This window comes from Rhamphochromis sp. 'chilingali' (genome assembly GCF_963969265.1).
Source record: "Rhamphochromis sp. 'chilingali' genome assembly, chromosome: 12".
NCBI classification, from domain to species: domain Eukaryota; kingdom Metazoa; phylum Chordata; class Actinopteri; order Cichliformes; family Cichlidae; genus Rhamphochromis; species Rhamphochromis sp. 'chilingali'.
The window spans coordinates 20,117,755-20,136,287 of NC_137939.1; the positions used below are offsets into that span (position 1 = coordinate 20,117,755).

Here is an 18,533-nt window from a genome sequence, read left to right on the forward strand (position 1 = left end):
ACTTTACGTGTCCAAATCATCACAGGCTTCTTGACGCCCCCATCTCTCACTGTCCTTTACTTCGACGTCTTTACACTTTAACTGCCACTTCACCAGTTTCCATGGTTAGCCCATTTAAAGCATCATTTTTGCTTATATAATAGAATAGACTGATTTTTTTCAGTGATTTATATTAAGGTAAAGACCCCGCAGTAATACAGAGAAAACCCCACAGTCAGACGACCACCCTCCCACTGGTGACAGTGGGAAGGAAGAACTTTCTTTTAGCAAGAGGAAACCTCCAGCAGGCTCAGGGAGGGGCAGCTGTCTGTCATGAACAGTTGAGGGATTACAGATTTCTTTGGACTGTGAACCATCCAAAGCCACTTTAGTACGATCTAAAAATACAAAGATGAGGCTAGAAATGAACATAGAGCCACTTAAATGTATTTCCTGTATCGTCTGACTTCCCTAAAATATTCTGTTTGCCTCCGCAGGTCCCACAGATCTGAGTATGAAATCTGTCGGCCCAAACTCCTCCTCCTCCAGCTCCAACAGTCACGGTCAGGGAGGTGGCGGAGGCGGCGCTTCCGCTCAGCTCAGCCCTCCAGAGGTGACAGCGGTGAGGCAGCTCATCGCGGGGTACCGGGAGTCCGCGGCCTTCCTGCTCCGCTCAGCAGACGAGCTGGAAAACCTGATCCTGCAGCAGAACTGAGTCCGAGCCACACCGTGCCAGCTCCCTGCCCCCTCCTCGGCCTGTCCGTCTCGGGGCAGACTCTCACATACAAAGACACAGTTGTACACGAGTGATACTGCAGCGCACAGTGGGCCCTGTAGGTATGATACTTATCCCCACATGTTTATGTCTTTGGGCGGGCCAGAACATATCACAGGCTGAAAGATGTTTATTTATGCATTTGGTTCACTTTGACCTTATAGTGCCCTGTTATCTGTAGCCATTCATCCCATTCAATTCATCTTAGCACCTCAACCTCCATTTGTCTCAGGAAGCGATGATCTATGTGAAAAAAAAAATAGGAAAAATTGGTGCACAGACTGAGGTGTTGAATCAGCTTAACCACCGTAACGCCAAGTCAGCTCATTTGTGCAGACGTTTGGACAAATGAATAGTTTCCTAGCAGTGAATTAGCATCATTATTTCTTTCTATTTGTGTGTAAAATATGCTGTACAGTGGCGTGATTTGATTGGGTCATGTGAATCGAGTCGTTTCTAAATGATAACCGGATAACTGAAAGTCCACAGATGAATTGCTGCTAAAAGATGTGGCGATCTGCCACTTGACCTGTTAACCTCAACAGCTACTGTCGGATATGCTGACTTTCATATATATATAAATATATATATATATATACTCCAAAAAAATAATAAGATTAAAAAATGTTACAAAGTAGAGCACGAAAATATCAGCAGTGACAGTGTTTGACAGTTTTCACCTGTAAAGTTTGACCAAAACAAGCAGATCCATCAACGCGTGGTCAATATTATACCTCTGCTCTGCTCGGTTGGAGTGATTTCCAGACTACGAGACAAAGAGTCATTACCCAGCGCACCTTTTCGTTTTCACTTATCCTACTATGAATATTTCTATCACGGGCAGTTTCTCATTACTCAAAGGGAAGGAGGCTTTTTCGGAGGCCTGGGTATGCAAATTGAGGTCACAGACTCCTGTCAGGGAGAGAAAGGAGATGAATTTATTGTTTAGACTCTTGGTTTTATAACCAGAAAAGTGGAAAAAGGTGCAATATTGAAGATAATCGGTAATGGTTGCTGAAATGACTTGATGAGGCATTTTAAGAGGGTTAACTACCCTCCCCTCTTGCTGTTACTGTCAAGTTGTAAAAAGTAATGATATCCCATGCAGCATTGTAGCCAATTTCAATGTTGTTGTTTGTTGTGATTACTGATCTTTATCGCTAACCTCATAACTGAGGCACTTTCGTGTACTTGGATCAGTCAGTGACAAAAAAGGAAAAAAGGGACCTGGCAGAAAAAAACGGGACTTTATGTTGCACGTCTTTTTCAGGGGAGGGCGGGTTGTTTCGTGGAGGAAGTGTTTAGTGACTATTCTTACGTTTAGAAAAGGTACATAGAGCTCACATGCATCCATTAGAGACTGCGGCGGAGGCCGTGTGAGCGCGCGAGCGGGCGGGATGTTCAGACAAAAAGAAACTCCTTCGTCTGGGCGCGCGTCCGTCTGAATCGTCCCCTCTGACCCTGCATCACAGTCTCATTAAAAACACGTCTGAAAACACACAGTTTGAAAAGAAGCAAGAGACAATCTTTGAAAAAGATGTAATCACATCACAGTTTACTCTCCCAGCTCTCTGCTATGGTGTGTGTGTGTTTATGTTTGTGCATGTGTGTGGACTGAGGACACAAACGAGTACTCAAAGCCGATCAAGAGCACAGCCTCACAACTTTTAATGGTGAGTCACTCAGCACAAAGACAGTTCTGTATGTGTGTGTGTTTATGTGTGTTCTTTTAATCCTTTCTGTCGATGTTGACAGTGTGTTGATTTCCTGTTTGTGTATAAGTGGAGTGACGCAGTTTGTAAACAGCATCAATCTGTGACGATTTAATTCAGTAGGCTGAAACATTCCAGACAAAGACTCTTCGAGCAGCCGAAAGCGGCTCGCACCTTACTGATTTGTCAAAGTTTAGAGAGCTATATTTCTGTATGTATCACAAATCCTATCACATGTATCATTAATCAGTCTCTTCAGGGTCATTCACCTCTTTCTCACCACCTGCAGGCCTGGCTAGTGAGTCGGGACCTGTGTTTTATTACCATGTCATGATTGGGCTGCATTCACATTTACATTCACATTTAAATTCTATTATCTATTGCAAGTTTGGAAGCACTTTATAGCTCAGGATTAAGGTAACACAATGATTTGAGTGTGTTTTTACCTCATTTGAATAATTAGCTTCAGTTCTGACAAATGATTATAACAAAGGATAATCTGACATAAGTCACAATCAGAGGTAGTTTTCATCAAGAAACAAAAAAACAAAAAACAAAACAGCAGACAGCTCCTTTATCGGAGTTTAAACTCATCAGTGTGTTCGGTCCATCTGAGCGGTGTTTCATAATAGAGGACAATGCTTGTTATGAAAGGCCTGAATAAGCCTTGTTGGAGACCATCCTTAAAGCTGATAATGACCAATCAGATTTCTTTCACTTATTCAGTTAAGGTCCCCAAGGGGCTGGAGCCTGTTTGAAGTGTCATACAGTGCTAACCACTGTGCCGCACCTAGTAATCTTAGCTTTGGTAAAGTCCGACTTCAAACTTTAGTTTGATTAGTTCATAGATAAGAAAACAGAAAAGTAGCTGTAACGTTCGTGGCTGAATAACCGTGAAAGATATATTAAAGAGATTTAAAAGAAAAATTTCAGCAAAGTTTAAAAAAAAAGGTTAGCAGTGGCCTCTGGGGCTGAACAATGAAGTCGCAGTTCAAGAGCTGTTCTGTCTTATGGCCTAGGTATAGTAAACACTTTAAAAAATGACTGAAAAAACATCAAAGCTAATCGCACTCAGCGGCCTGAAATTAGCAGAGAAATGTAAGAGTTAGTCTGAAATCTTTTCAGCTTTTATATACTTTAGTTATGATTTCCTTGACATGTAACCAAGGAGCCAAATTGCTTTCAGACTTAATTAGTTAGAGCTGGCCATAGCAATGAAATTTGTTATACAGCACTGAAACTGGGCTACAGCTTACAGGTGTGCCAGTCATCCTAATAAACCCGCTTTTTACGGAGTAGATGGTCATGATTGGCTAGAATGGGCAGAACTGGAAACATTTTAACCAAGTGCCAAAAACTGCAGTTCCTCTAGTGACCACTTGAGGCTGTAAAGCTCAAGGTTAGGGGATGTAATCAGAGTCTGCTAGGCCTCACCCTGGCTAATTTGTGTTATCGCCATGTTTTTGCTGTTCGTGCCTTTTGTAGAATTTTTTATGGGAAAATCTGAGACATTTTATTTTTTGCTGCGCAGTGCAAATATCCAGAAAGTTTGTGATTGGCACGTTAAAGTCTAGTGTTTTATTAACTAGATGAAAAGTGTCTATGCTTGGACTTATTTGGATGCAGTTTTTGTCCCAGGCTTTCTGATATCTCAGCAATCTGCCTTCTTATCCACATACGATCACTTCTGGCTCCAAAAATCCCAACATGTCTCAGTCAAAATGCTTAAACTGAGGCTTCACAAACCAATTAATCATATGAGAGCCATCTTTTATATGGAATTTATGGTTTAAGCCTCCTAAAGGTGAGTGAATTTGTGATGTTGCTGAAACAGCCTTGGTTTAACTGGTCATCTTACTTTATGAAACACCCCTCTGGCCTCACACAGACATAATCATAGATGTACACGGGACGTGAGTCCTCACACACGTCTTCCTCGTCTCCTCCAACCTGCTTGTTTGTTACTGTAGCCATAGCAGATCCTCCACATGTGACACCTTGTTGAACCTCGTCCCATCTTCACAACCAAACATTTGCTTGCAGATCGATATTTTGTCTCAAGTCTACGCTGAGCAACATTTTAGCTGTGCTAGAGTTACTGTGATCAACGACAACCATTAGTTGTCATGTTGTTGTTTTTGTTTTGTTCCGTTTTGGTTTCTTTTGATAATGCCCAATGGATTTTCTCTTTGTATTGACTGGACAATGTAATCTATTGGTGTTGATTAAAATGCCCTGGTAGCTTGTGGATTGCTAAAGTGGTCTGATAAATGTACTGTATAGCTGTACAAAGAGTGATAAAAGATGTTTTAAACCTTTTCTTTTTTCTGTGGGTACAGCGCTGTTTAAAAAAAAATCAAAGTGGTTTAGCCCTTGCCTGTTTTAACTTATCATTTGGTGGTGGTCTGTATTACTTCTATTGTTATTTATATTATTTCAATTGTTGCCTCTTCTGCACGGATAAGTGACTGTAGCTCTGTGCAGGAGGTTGTACTGTAAACCTGTGTGAAGCTTTGTATTTTTCCCCTCTGGTTTTGGACTCAGTGAAAGTGTGATGTTTACATGTACAGTTTTTCAGAATATTTTGCTTTTGTTTGTTTTTCGCGTTTTATTCCGACATATTTTTTGCCTCTCACACTTATTCCTCTCCTTCTAATCTGTGTACATTTGCCCAGGTATTTTCTTTTTGTTGTTTCATTGCATCAAGTGCAGACGTGACCTCTTTGACTACCTGGTCACATGGTCAGAGTGTGCCGTGACAACTGGCTGCTGTCGGCTCGGCGTTGTGGTGGCTTCCAGCATTTTAAAAGTTAATATTAAGTAAAACGGGAGCTTCGCAACTTCTCAAAGTGGACCAGCAAAGATTAATTAAGGATTTTGATTACTTTAATCAGCTGTTTTAAACGACTATTGTGGCCTAAACGGAGAACGATGGAGTGTAGGTACATTTATTTTCTACATGAAGTGCTCATAATCTTTTAATATCCCGGCCGCGTTGTCAGGGAAAACTCCTTGTCCTTAACCCGACAGGTGTCCTGAAAGGTACACTTTGACCTGTTGTAATATCTCCTCGGTAACATAAAAGCCATTCCCCTCTCCTGGCCTTTTAAGGGGAACCCATAAACCTCAGGTAATACTGAATCTCCAAGTTTAGTTTTTATCCGCTGATTTCCTCTGAAATGAGATTTAAATCTCTTAACGAAAACCATTAACATTTATATGAGATGTCTATTGTTTTGTACATTTATCATTGTGATTTAAAAGTGGAGCTTTTTCCAGTACCTGTGACTTAATTTTTTGGAGTGTTTATAGGTATGGATATTTATTATTATATGTGAAACTACAAAAAGACAAAAGAAAAAGGTTGAACCTGTTTCATTTGTATGTTTCATGCAAAACTGTCCAGGTGAGATTCTCTCTGCCTCTTACATATCACTAATGAGGGACCTGTGTTTGTTTGGAAATAGCGCTTTTTCAGTGTTGCATCAACGCTATGAAAAAAAAAAAAAAACACCAGTGGTTTACCAACAGCAGAGTTGCAAGGCTCTCCTCTTCTCCTGAGATGTCAGTAATTGAATAAAACAGTGCGATGAGCTATCAAACTGAGACCTCGGCTCGTGGTGTTTTACTTTTTTTCTTTAATTTCTGCAAAAATAAAGAGTCTCAGTTCAGTTCATTTATATAGCACCAAATCACAAGACCAGTTGCCTCAAGGGACTTTATATTGTAAATGTATTGTATTATATTTATATTGTGAGATTGTTGTAATCCTAACAATCAAAACACCTCCTATGAGCAAGCACCAGACAAGAGTGGCAAGGAAAAACTCCCCTTTAACAGGAAGGAACCTCCAGCGGAACCAGGGTCAGGGAGGAGGGCCATGCTATGGAAGAGAGCCAGAGATTATTAATAAGTAATTATTAAATGCGAAGTTGTGAATAAACACATAGCAAGCAAAAACAAAACAGTGCATCATGGGAAGCACCCAGCAGTCTGCACCTATTACAGCGTAACTAAGGGTGGATTCATGCTGAACTGATCCAATCCTGAATATATGCTTTATCAAAAAGGAAAATTTGAAGCTATATCTTAAAAGCAGAGATGGTGTCTGTCTCTTGAGCTGGTTCCACAGACAAGGGACCTGAAAGCTGAGGGCTCTGCCTCCCATTCATCTTTTAATTACTCTAGGAACCACAAGCAAATGAGCAGTCTGACAGTGAAGTGCTCTATTGAGGTGATATAGTACTATGAGGTCATTAAGATAAGGCGAGGCCTGATTATTTAAGACCTTGTGGGTAAGGAGAAGAATTTTAAATTCTGAGTCAATGAAGAGAAGCCAGTATGGGAGAAATATGGTCTCTCTTTCTACTCCCTGGCAGTACTCTTGCTGCAGCATTTTGAATCAACTGAAGGCTCAAATAAATAAAAAAAATTAAACACAGAGCTGCTTCAACACTTACTCATTTTATTCAGTATTAAGTATATTGTGCACAAGAGGGCAGCAGAGCCACAGAAAGCAGATGGAAAAGTAATGATTAACGTTTGCAAAGGAACCAAATAAATGCTGCATGTAGCACAGCCTTACAGACAGTAGTTCAATGTGTAAACAATCTATAGGAAAATAGAAATAAAGCAAAACAGTTCAATAAAATGCACTACGACAAAACAAAATTATAAGTACTTAAAGTTTATTTAAGGTGCTTTTCATAGGTAAACAAATACAAATCTGCCCATGCCAAAGGCAAAGTGGACGGACAGAAGCCAAACATAAACATAGTAGTACAAAATTACAAACACTTAAATGCCTGTTTGAACAGATGAGTTTTGAGCTGCTTTTTAAACGATTCCAAGAGTCAAGTGAGCAAATACAGAGTGGTAAGCTAATCCATTGTTTTGGAGCTAATACTTAGAAGGCAGAATCCCTTTTTTAATTTTCTGATCATGAGAAGGCCTCTATCTGAGGACCTGAGAACCCCAGATTGAAGAAGAGGGGTGGAGCAGTTCCATGACACAGGTGGGGGCCTCAGTTTCTAAGGTTGTAAAAGTGACAAACCAGGACTTTTGAGATTTCTTTGAAATTGCAAACACTTTAATATTGGTTTATATGTGAGGACTGACGAGAATGATGAACAAACAAAAACCACAGAAGCAGGTGGATCAAGAGTCAAGCAGAAACAAGAGAAGGAAAGGACTTTAGATACTCAGAAGCTCATATTCTCCAGTCTAGTTGAGGACAACAAGACATGGTGGGAGGAAGGAAAACCAAAAAGTACACAAACAAAATTCTTTATCAAAATAAAAATGAAATGATCAGTCATCCTACACTGAAGCACAAACCCCCCCCAAATACTAAACTTGAGATAGGCCAGAGATAGGAGCAGATAAGCAGAAAAAGACTGCAAATCAGAAAACAGTGAAAGTACATTAACGAGAACATGGAGAAATAATCAGTGCTGTGACATCAGGATATCGTGAGTGTCAGAGACGTAGGGTGCTCACTGCTGGAAACAGTGTGCAGCAAGTGCTGCACAGGTAAAGCGTGAATGTTCCAATAATCAGCAATCACATGACAGACTATTGACACATGTTCTCTGTTATTGACTTTGTACTAGTGAGTACACTGACTCAGAACAAGTAAATATTCCCACAAAACAAAATAGAAGTCTGTTTACATCATTATACATGTCAGCTTATTCAACGGTTATTAGTATTTAAAGGCTTTACCTGGCTTAAAATGTTATTAGGAATTAAAAATAATCATTTGACAATCGAAAGCCAGTATTATGATGTAAATGTCTTCTATCACATGACAAACGCGCTCTATTGGATTGAGATCTGAAGACTGTGGAGTGAAGTGAACTCACCGTCATGTTGAAGACACCAGTTTAAGATGATTTTGTGACATAATAATAATAATAATGGATTTATATAGCGCTTTTCAAGGCACCCAAAGCGCTTTACAATGCCACTATTCATTCACTCTCACATTCACACACTGGTGGAGGCAGCTACAGTTGTAGCCACAGCTGCCCTGGGGCAGACTGACAGAAGCGAGGCTGCCATATTGCCAACAGCAGTAGGCGGTAGGGTAAAGTGTCTTGCCCAAGGACACGACGACCAGGACAGAGAGCCCGGGGATCGAAAACACTATGTGTTATCCAGCAGGATAAAACACTATGTGTTATCCTGCTGGAAGCAGTCATCAGAAGCTGGGTACACTGTGGTTATAAAGGGACGGGCATGGTCAGGCAGCAATACTCAGGTAGGCTGCAGGCTGCTGCAGTTGGGACCCAAAGTGTGCCAAGAAAATATCCCCCACATAATTAACCCACACACAGCAGCTTGATATAGGATGGATTGATGCATTCATTTTGTTTTATACTAATTGCTGACCCTTCCTACAGAACTCACAAGACCAGGAAACATTTTTCCAGTATCTGGCTTCCAATCAGCTTGAAGCAGTCGGATCATTTTTCTTTGACCTCTGACATCAACAAGAAATTTTCACCCAGACAACTGCTGCACACTTTTCTCTTTTTCAGACCATCCTCTGAAAATCCTACAGATGGTTGTTTTGGGGAAAATCCCAGTAAATCAGCAGTTTCTGAACTACTCAGATCAGCCTGTCCAACCAATAACTATGCCACATTTAAACTCACTTAAATCGTCTTTCCTCTGTGAGTTTCTGCTAGTAGCAGCTGAACTGGCGTATCTAAGTGCGTGAATGTTTTTTTGTTTGTTTTAATATTGAAAGTAACATGGTGGTCGTTGAGTCTATAACAATCAAACTGATCATTTGAACTATTTCAAATCATCGCCAGTAAAACAGTTAATGAGGCATTTAAATCTTCTAGTAAAGTCAAACATACATAATAGTATAGCCTCAAAGAGGCCATATGAAGTTCAAGTTACAATTTGACATGAGTGTTTTCGACCCAAGGTCTATTTTACCACCATTTTTTTTATGTTAATTTTATTTCCAAACACTTTATTGTTTTTTTTTTTTTGTTACATAGAGTTAAGAATAAATTTCACTCAGACATTGTTGGATAAAAGACGCTACTGCAAAGCCTTTGAAATCATAGTGTTTCGAAATGCATTTTTCGGAGTGTCGCTTCAAATCAAAACAGATTTTTTTCAGTTTGCTAAACTTGATCCTGTGAAGAAATACTAACAAAAACACAGACAAACATCAGTGGCCTGTGGAGAAAATCAATCAGGATTGGATTTCAACATGAAATGTCCCTCAGTGACAGATGAACCCACGTTCTTAGGCCATGCTGCCAGTCAAACATAGACATAAAAAAGGATGCGAGCAGTGCCCCTGCAAACAGTATAAACCCTTTTACTTGAGAAGTCAAACAAAGCTGATTCCTGTTATTCCTGTTATCTTATCAAAGCAGTTTAAAGTTGTACATTTGTTGGGAGTCAGAGGCTGGACTTTGGGGAGGCATCGATTCATGAACCAGATACCTTTGCCCCACATTCCCCATTTATCTTTAGAGTGTCTGGTCTGGATGGGAGCTCTGCGGCCATGCCAGGCTCTTTCACTGCACAGAGTCAGCATTCAGAAAAGATATGATTTCCTAAACTATTTCACTGACATGCATCATATAGAGAAAAACATTCAGTCTGTCTAATAACAACATACCCTAAAGAATAACACAAACCTGAAGTAGTGTACTTCTGTAATAAATCCTTAGATGGAGGGACATCTTTAGGATTATATAAATGGGAAACCAAAAACCAGTTAGGCCTCTTAGGCCTTAGGCCATCTTTATAAATAGACATAATGATATAGTTTGATATTAAAAAGTGCAACTAAAAAGTCATATAATCAGAGATATTATAAGTGTTTTAAATCCATTTTTAAAAAAAGACAGCATATTTTATATTGTAAATTAGCCTGCTGTAGGATTTCTGCATGAAAAGAAGAGCTAGCATGATGATTTTGACCCATTTCAACAGACAGTTCTCACTCATCCTTCAAAGTTCACCTTTGCAAATTAAAGAAGTGAGAGAATGGTAGGCAGGGAACCAAACCACCACCACGAGGCATTTTCAAAACTTAAAGTAATTATTTTGCATCTATTTGCACAAAAGCTTTGGGTTTATGCTTTTATTGGTTAGTGGAGAAATGACCCAAGTTCAGTAAGCTCACGCTGGCAATGTTATCAACAATAAAACCAGCCTTTTTCAGCTGATCTAGAACTAAAGATGTGTAAAGTTCAATAGGCATAAACCAAACAGGGAATCCAGATAAGGGAAAATTGAGGTGAGGAAAACAATCACAAAGGAGGGAACTCAAGGCACAGCAGACATGGAGGGAAGTGTATTAACCAAAATAAAAAAGACAGTGGACATAAGGAGTACAAAGACACTAAAATAAAGACAAGACAGACAGAGGCAAAGTCTGAGAAACACTGGAGACAAATAGGAAAACAAAAACACCGAAAGAAGATTAATAAAGTGAATAAGCAACCAAAACTCATTAAATACTGCAGAAGAACATGGCGCTATGACAATAAAAGAGGATCTGGACACCCTGGTGTTTCTTGTATTTGCTGCTCCTGGATGCCCTCACGGGCTGTGTTGTTTTTGTTTAACCTCTTTAACCTGTATTTGTCCTTCACTCTGGTCTGTAAACTTTGTACAGAGAAACTCAAGATACCATGTGGAGTCACTAAAAAGACCAACACGAGGGGAAAGTCCCACGGTAGTGCATTGCCACAGGTTTGCTTGTGCTCAGCTGGGATCATGAGACATTTTTAGCCCTCCCTGACACACCGCCAGGAATAGGTCAGCTCTGGAGGGCATTGAGAACAGGTTGTACCAGTTCTGACTGCATGAATCATGTTTGACACGGCTGTAAATGATCAGCATAGAGTACTGGAACTGTCTGCATTTCTGGTTTGTCCAGATAGATTATCTTGTGAACAGGACAGTACTGCACGTAGACTTTGCTCAGTTTATTCTTAGTTGTCAGTCTATAGTTTACAAAAGCTTCTCTGACTTGTAGTTCAAGGAAACACCTATTGATCCTCCTGTTATCATTAATCTGTTACATAGTTATTTTATGACGATAGTCTTAATAAGAGAGCTACACAAGACTGGTTTTAAAGGAAATGTGCTATGGTGATAGTTCACAGTTCAATTAAAGTATGGTTGGATGTTGGCAACTGTTCTTCTCACTGTGTACCTGAATCCTTGTAAACAAGAGGAAAACAGGATGTATGATCGGTAAAGGCCTTATCAATCTTCCATGACTTGGTTGACTTAGTTCTGCATCTTTATGTTGCCAATTTGCAGCAGTAGCTCAGGTTGCATGAGCTGACCCCGATACTTAAATTAGTACCAAGAAGAATGTAACAATGCTCACGACAACCAATGAGGATCAGATTCAAAATTTTCCCCTCATTCTGTTTCAGAGAGCAGTTGCTAAATGCGGTAACTATGAAAGATACTCTACCAGGAATGATTTCTGTGATGATGATAATGCTGTGTAGCACTGCATGCATCAGCACAAGATGTCAAAGTAGCTCTTTTTAAAGCGTACAGTCCAGCACATTTATGGTTGAGCTGTGGAACAACATGTCATTGGGTAGATGATGAAAGCATTAAGGATTTTGTTTGTGACCAATAATGTTCGTCTCGTGATGCACAGAAAAATGTTGTGTATAAATTTAAGACCAAATTAATTAATTTCTGTAATATTCGCTTTCACTGAACACTCTAATGATTGTGGAAAAGCTGGAATAGACAACAGTCAATAAAATGCAGTAGTGACATATGAACCTGAAAGGAAAAGAAAAGAAATAAAAGGGAAGAGGAGAGTGGAGAATAAATATTGTGTGCATCACTGGATTTCTCCCAGCTGACTACATTTCTAAAGGATAGTTCAGAGTCACCCAGTCCAGCCCAAACTGTATGTTTTGTCAAAAAGGAAAGTTTAATCTTAACATCTTAAGAGGAGAGCAGGTCTGTCTCCATTCTAAGAACCACAAATAAGCCTGGACTCAGCATGAGTTCTCTGGTGGGAGGATGTGGTACAAAGAGGCCTGTCAATCCACTTTATGTGAGAAGCAGAATTTTAACCCAATTCTGGATTCAACAAGAACCAAAAACGAAAAGCTAGAACGCAGCTCATTACACCCTTTGACATGTGTTGCACTAAACTTCAAAACATTATTTTCTTAAATCCTTGCCGGCATATCAGGATCTAATCACCATCTTGAACTTCTTCTCTTACTAATCACATACTAATCCTACAATCACATTTCTAATAAAATGTGATTGTTAATTTAATTTGATTATAAGCACATCTCTTTGTCTTTTAATGTGGTATTTAGGTGCTTTCAAATATAAACGAAATCAACATTTATTCACAAACTGAGAACACATGTAGAATTTTAAGTCTTAAAGGATCACAGGGGAGCTTTAAAATCTCTCCGGTTGCAGCATTTAGAGAATGAACAGCTTGAATATTTTACAATAATGTGCCCGTCTCTGAAAACAATGGCAGCATGAGCTTTAATAGGAGTGCTTTACATTCATGCTGAGTGGGTTTTATGGTGGCAAACAGCAGCGGGTGCATGGCTGCTGTAGTAGGTGTCTAAACAGTGATTTGTTTTCAGTGAATTTATGCATCTACAGAACAAAACATGAATAAACCCGCTGCATTTTTATTTAACTGTTAATCATGCCCGACTGTCCTAACTTTTACTCTCTGCAGCAGTGTGTCTTCCAGGAGCTTGGTGACCCACATTCAAGCTAAGGTGAAGTGTTATATAAACTGTAATACCCCTTGTAATAATCATTTATAATCATAACGAAGTTAAAGAGATTAAGGTTGCTTGGTAAGCAGCGCGCCTCTCTCTCCCCCTACAGAAAAACATCCCATGAACCGCTGCAAATCTGAGGATTTGTCATAATGTTTCCTAAATAAAAGCTCAGTTTCTTTTGACAACCAGTCTGTAAATGTCAATAACAGAAAGAAAATGCGACACACAAGTGCTCACTGTAAGCATTTTATTAGTAGTACTGGTAATAGTATTAATGATAACACTGTCAAGTCATAAGAAGAACTATATGAAAAAACATTGTTTGTTTGTTTTTTGTTTTTTTTACTTTTGGTCATAACAAAAATGTAATAATTTATACAGGCAAACAGGAAAAGCAAACTCTACCGACTAAAAGTTAGAAAAAACACCCTCGTTGCCATCACCATCGTCATCTCCATCTCCATTGCTTGGACTATGGGGATGGACGGTCAAGCTGAGGGTGAGTAAGGTGCGAATGGGGTAACTGGAGGAGGGCTCATTGGTTCAGACTTCCCGTTTTCACTGCTCTCGCTGACCTGTCTGTTCAGCACCATTTGCCTGGCGATGCAGGTCACCTGGCCGTTGGCCACTGTGTAGGTACTGTTCCTGCAACACAGAAAAAGCCACAGTTTAAAAACCAACAACTACAAGGAAAAAAAAATCAAAGGTAACTGCCTTCCACAAATATTACAATGCTCACTTTTGATTTTCAGAGCTGTTCTGCATGCCGGGCTGGTTCTGTTTAGCAAAGAAAAACGAAGTCCACCAGTGGTCAGAGTCTTGCCGTGGAAGTGCTGCAAGGAGCAAAACTGAACGTTATCTGATGCGGAGAGAGGAAGATTTTCCTTTTTAAAAATTTTGCATATAAAATCAGGTCATGCTGAATACCTGGATGGTGTGGAATGGCCTCTCCTGTGTACTCAGCACTGCTGCAAGAGCTGTTACTCGATGTGGACCCGATGCGCCCTGGAGAAAACACAGTTTGGCTTTTTATTCAAGTCTTATTCTAGAAGAAAAAATTAATAGAAAAAATAAACTTACACAAAAATGAAATGTACATAAACCACATGGGACTCACTTCTGTAATAATCATGGGTGGCGATAAGGGAGCCACTTGATGGAATTGCTGCCATTGTTGCCGACCTTAGGTGGAAAACCGCTCAAAGATGGAAAATGGTAACCTAAAGGCAAACACAGAAAAAAAAAGTTTATTTATAATTTTATTCCCTTCATGTTGTACCACAGAGATACTGCACATCTGTGCTGCACGTTTCCCTCTGTGCTTAGTTTAAGGGCCTCGAGTGCAGAGTGCTAAAACAGAAACAGCTGCTTCAGGGAGTATGGTTTCCCATGACTCAAATAACCAAAACATGTGTGAGGACATGTCAGCATGAGCTGGCTGCGTGACCACTGACACAGAAAAATCAGGTTGTTCTGTTAGGTCACAACAGAGGCCTGCATCCAGACTTATTATAGCTTCCTATATTAATTTTATATATATTTATTTAACTTTTATTTTTAGATGCCAGGTCAGCATACTGTTACTGGTTTCAGTTCATTTTTAGTGCTTTAAAAGGTTTAACTTTGTAAAAGTACTATTATATTATGACAAATGCAACACTTTCCCATTGATTGAGGCAGCTCAGTCACAATAAGCATCTGCAGGCTAACTAATGATATTTCTTCGCAATTAAGTTTATTTTGTAAGTGCATTTTTGTTTCTGTTTGTTTTATTCCACCAAATGAACTTACTATTAGTGGTAGTTAATTACTAAATATAGTATAGTAATAATATTTGTAGTTTTACATTTATTTATTTAAAATGACTCCTTTTGAAAAACACGTATTAACAGAGAACCAGCTGAAGGCTGTAGAGCTTAATACCAGGTGAGCAGCAGATGGCTGTAGGGATTTCATGAAGCAGGTACAGGTCTGCACCTGATAACCCAGATTAACATCTGAGCTGACGCACAGATACACCAGCAGTCCAGAAGGCAGTTTCACCTGCCTTCTTTAATATTTACTGCATTTGTAGACAAAAATGCACGAGATACAGATTTACATTAAAAAATACCACAAAAGTGTTTGTGTAACTGTGACCTTCACAGCCTTCTGCGGTAAGCGGGTATACCTTTAACAATAGTTTAGTTTGTTTTTCCTTTTCACTTTGGTGCATTAATGGCCATTATATTTGTGTTGCTTTGTACACAGAGAAAGCCAGAGTGTGCTCTCGGGTAATTAGAATAAAAATGTGCCTGTCCAGTGATGTGAGATGGTTTGTAGGCAACTTGAAAAGACTTGGAGAACACCTATGGGCAGAAATCTGTGCCATCAGAAACTGAATTTGAATGAGTTCAATTTGAATTTGAATTGCTCAGATTGAATCTGAATTGTAACTTGAATAAATGCTTTTGAAAACTGAATTTGAATTAGTCTAATTTGAAATTGAATTTATGGTTTGAAAATGATCATCACTAAACACCACCTTTAACTTACAAATAATGAACTAATATTCTATATTTTTCAATTAACATTTTTTGTTTTCACTAAGTTTACATATCAAGGTTACAATTAAACATACAAATAATTAGCTGCTGATATTTTAACGCTTTTCTAGTGATGTTATTTGGACTTACCTGCAAGAGTGGGGTGGTGTCGTTGTCACCAGGTGCGGTTGTAAGGTGCGGATGGCTGGAACTAGAAAAGGTACTAGTTGTTTCTATGGCCCATTTGTAAAGGAACTATCGGTGATGACCTCGTCGGTCACTACTGCTGCGCTTCTGGTTCACGCAGAGTCACCGAGGGCCATTTTATACAAGCTGGGTTTGGCACGTGCCACTGTGGAACCACGGGGTGTGGCCTGTGGTAGCTCGAGGCCACTGAACGTGCGGAACCTTGTAATCGGTGACACCAGACTGAGGAGAAGGAGAAGCAGGCTTGGAGCGGCTTATGTTAACCCGCTGCTGGCACAGACTCGTGGGATAATCCACATTAGCCAGCCAGTTTAGAGGTGAAATGGGAACAGGCAGACAGTGCCAAGCCGTTTTCAATAACAGGTGAAATTTGAGTTAGTAACAAGGTAGCGGACGAGTGGTTTTTAAAGGGTTTTTCGGCCTTACGTTGAGCTGAAAGGCATTGTAAAAGCAGTTCGTTTGTAAAGACTCATTCATAAATTTCTTAACTCAGAGCATGTATCTAAGTAGAGATGGTAACCGAAATTATTACCCTTCCCGTACTGGAAACCACATGAGACAACAATGCAGCATTATTCTGTCTCAGTTAAAAACAGCATTTCTTTGAGTTCGTAAAGCTGAAGGTCTCTTTTAAAGGGTCAGGATTCGCAAAAATGACTGTCGCTCCCTGGTGGTCTAGTGGTTAGGATTCGGCGCTCTCACCGCCGCGGCCCGGGTTCGATTCCCGGTCAGGGAACAAGACATTTTGAGCTTTTAGTTAATCACAGCGAACATTTCTGGCACAACTTCACATGCTTACAAGGTGCGTGGGGAGGATGAAAAAATTCACAATGCAGGGACTCCAGCAACACTTCAAGGGAAGAGAAACAACTTTATTGACTGACTAACGCGTTTCGGCTTGTGTCCTTCAACAGGGTCACAGTAACACATAGTAGAAGTGTGCTTAAATAAAAGGCAGGAAACAGAAAAAAATTAAAATTAACCAATCATGTCTTCATAGATAAACCAGCTGACTTAAAACAGGTTAGTATTGGTTAATTGGTTAAGCATCCCTGTAAGCCAACTGATTAGACTCAAACATATCTGTGAATTCCGGATGAATATAATAAGAGCAAAGAAAAGATGTTGAACAAATTTAAAGAAAGATAGTAGCCTACAAAGAGGACAGGTTAAGATCTGCAGAAGAGTAGGTGAATTCAATAAGCAGGGATTTCTATTTAGCAAGTAAGAAATCTCCAAAACTTAAACCTAAACTTGTCTTTTGTACAACCTTTGCACCAAAAACCAGGAACATTAAAGAAATGATTTTAAAACACTGGCATATCCTTTAAAATGACCCAAACTTATTAAGTACCTTTAGAGAACCACCAATGATAACCTAGAAGAGGAAGAAATATTAAAAATAGGCTTGTTAGAGCTTCCCAGGACCCTATACTCCAGATAAAACCCTGATAAGCCATAACCTACAAGGTAATTTCATATGTGGGTAATGCATAAATTTTCAATATATCAAAAATGTTAAATAATTTAAAGATCCCATAAGTGACAAAACCACTGCCATTAAGTGCTTTATCACATGCAGAACTAAAAATGTAATTTACATGATACAGTGCCCATGCAATAAAATATATAGGAGAAACATCCCGCCCTCTGAAAGATCAAATTAATGAAGACAGAAGTTCAATCAAGAGGAATGATCTAACCAGCCCTATTGCAAGACACTTCAATGATAAACATCCAAATTCACCTTTATTCTTTCTAGGCATTGAAGCCATTAAATTAAACCAAAGAGGTGGTAACATTAATTTTATCAGGAAAAAAGACAAGCATTTTGGATAGAGTCTGCACCCTAGAGGTATGAATGAGGATTTTTCTATCAATGAGATTTTGTGAACTGTACCCTTTTTACTGTTTTTATTCTTTTTTACCAGTTACTTTGTTTTGTCAATTATTCTCGCATGGGTAATGTTTATTTATTCATCAACAAAAGAAAGAGTAGCTTTCTAGACATCTCGTTTTAAGTCTACATTTTAAGTTTATATTTTAGAGATTTTACATGGACCTTACCACAAATGTGGTTCCATGTTATGATGTACTCTTGTTTTTTAATCTAACTGCTGCACTGACTCCTTTTTTCATGAAATACTTTCCTTTGTAATCATTTTATAGTTTTTTTGTATATTTGTAATATTTTTCTTATGTATTTCATACATGTATTATTTTAAGATGGTTTTTCTATGAAGACGTGATTGGTTAATTTGATTTTTTTCTGTTTCCTGCCTTTTATTTAAGCAAACTTCTATTATGTGTTACTGTGGCCCTGATGAAGGCCACAAGCCGAAAATGCATTGGTCAGTCAATAAAGCTTTTGGTTAATGTCATTAAGGCTTGCTAACATTCGTGGTTGTCACTTTTATGGCTTTTTATTTTCAACACTTTAATAAATGTTCCGTTATGATAAGCCAGGTATACATATTTATAATAACCTTTTGATCTATAAATGATAAATGATCTATAAATATTGGGTCCTTCTCTGTAGGATTTCATTTTTGGG

The 18,533-nt window shown here is 39.1% G+C and overlaps 2 protein-coding genes across 4 annotated transcripts in view; one reads left to right on the plus strand and one right to left on the minus strand.

The window, feature by feature from the left end:
* The window catches only part of nol4la (nucleolar protein 4-like a), a 34,486-nt gene extending 28,435 nt beyond the window's left edge, over window positions 1-6,051 (plus strand). For all 3 annotated transcript variants that reach the window (XM_080897851.1, XM_080897852.1, XM_080897853.1), the window contains exon 11: window positions 477-6,051. In XM_080897851.1, the coding sequence (XP_080753977.1) occupies window positions 477-694 (218 nt within the window). In that variant the 3' untranslated portion in view covers window positions 695-6,051. The remainder of the gene's footprint in view (window positions 1-476) is intronic.
* A 7,428-nt stretch (window positions 6,052-13,479) lies between these two features.
* Window positions 13,480-16,080, minus strand: ppdpfa (pancreatic progenitor cell differentiation and proliferation factor a). Its single transcript, XM_080899067.1, has 5 exons — window positions 15,923-16,080; window positions 14,365-14,467; window positions 14,175-14,252; window positions 13,987-14,080; window positions 13,480-13,892 (listed from the first exon to the last, which is right to left on the minus strand). The coding sequence occupies exons 2-5, from the start codon at window positions 14,417-14,419 to the stop codon at window positions 13,736-13,738; spliced, it is 384 nt and encodes a 127-aa protein (XP_080755193.1). The 5' UTR covers window positions 14,420-14,467; window positions 15,923-16,080; the 3' UTR covers window positions 13,480-13,735.
* Window positions 16,081-18,533: the final 2,453 nt, after the last annotated feature.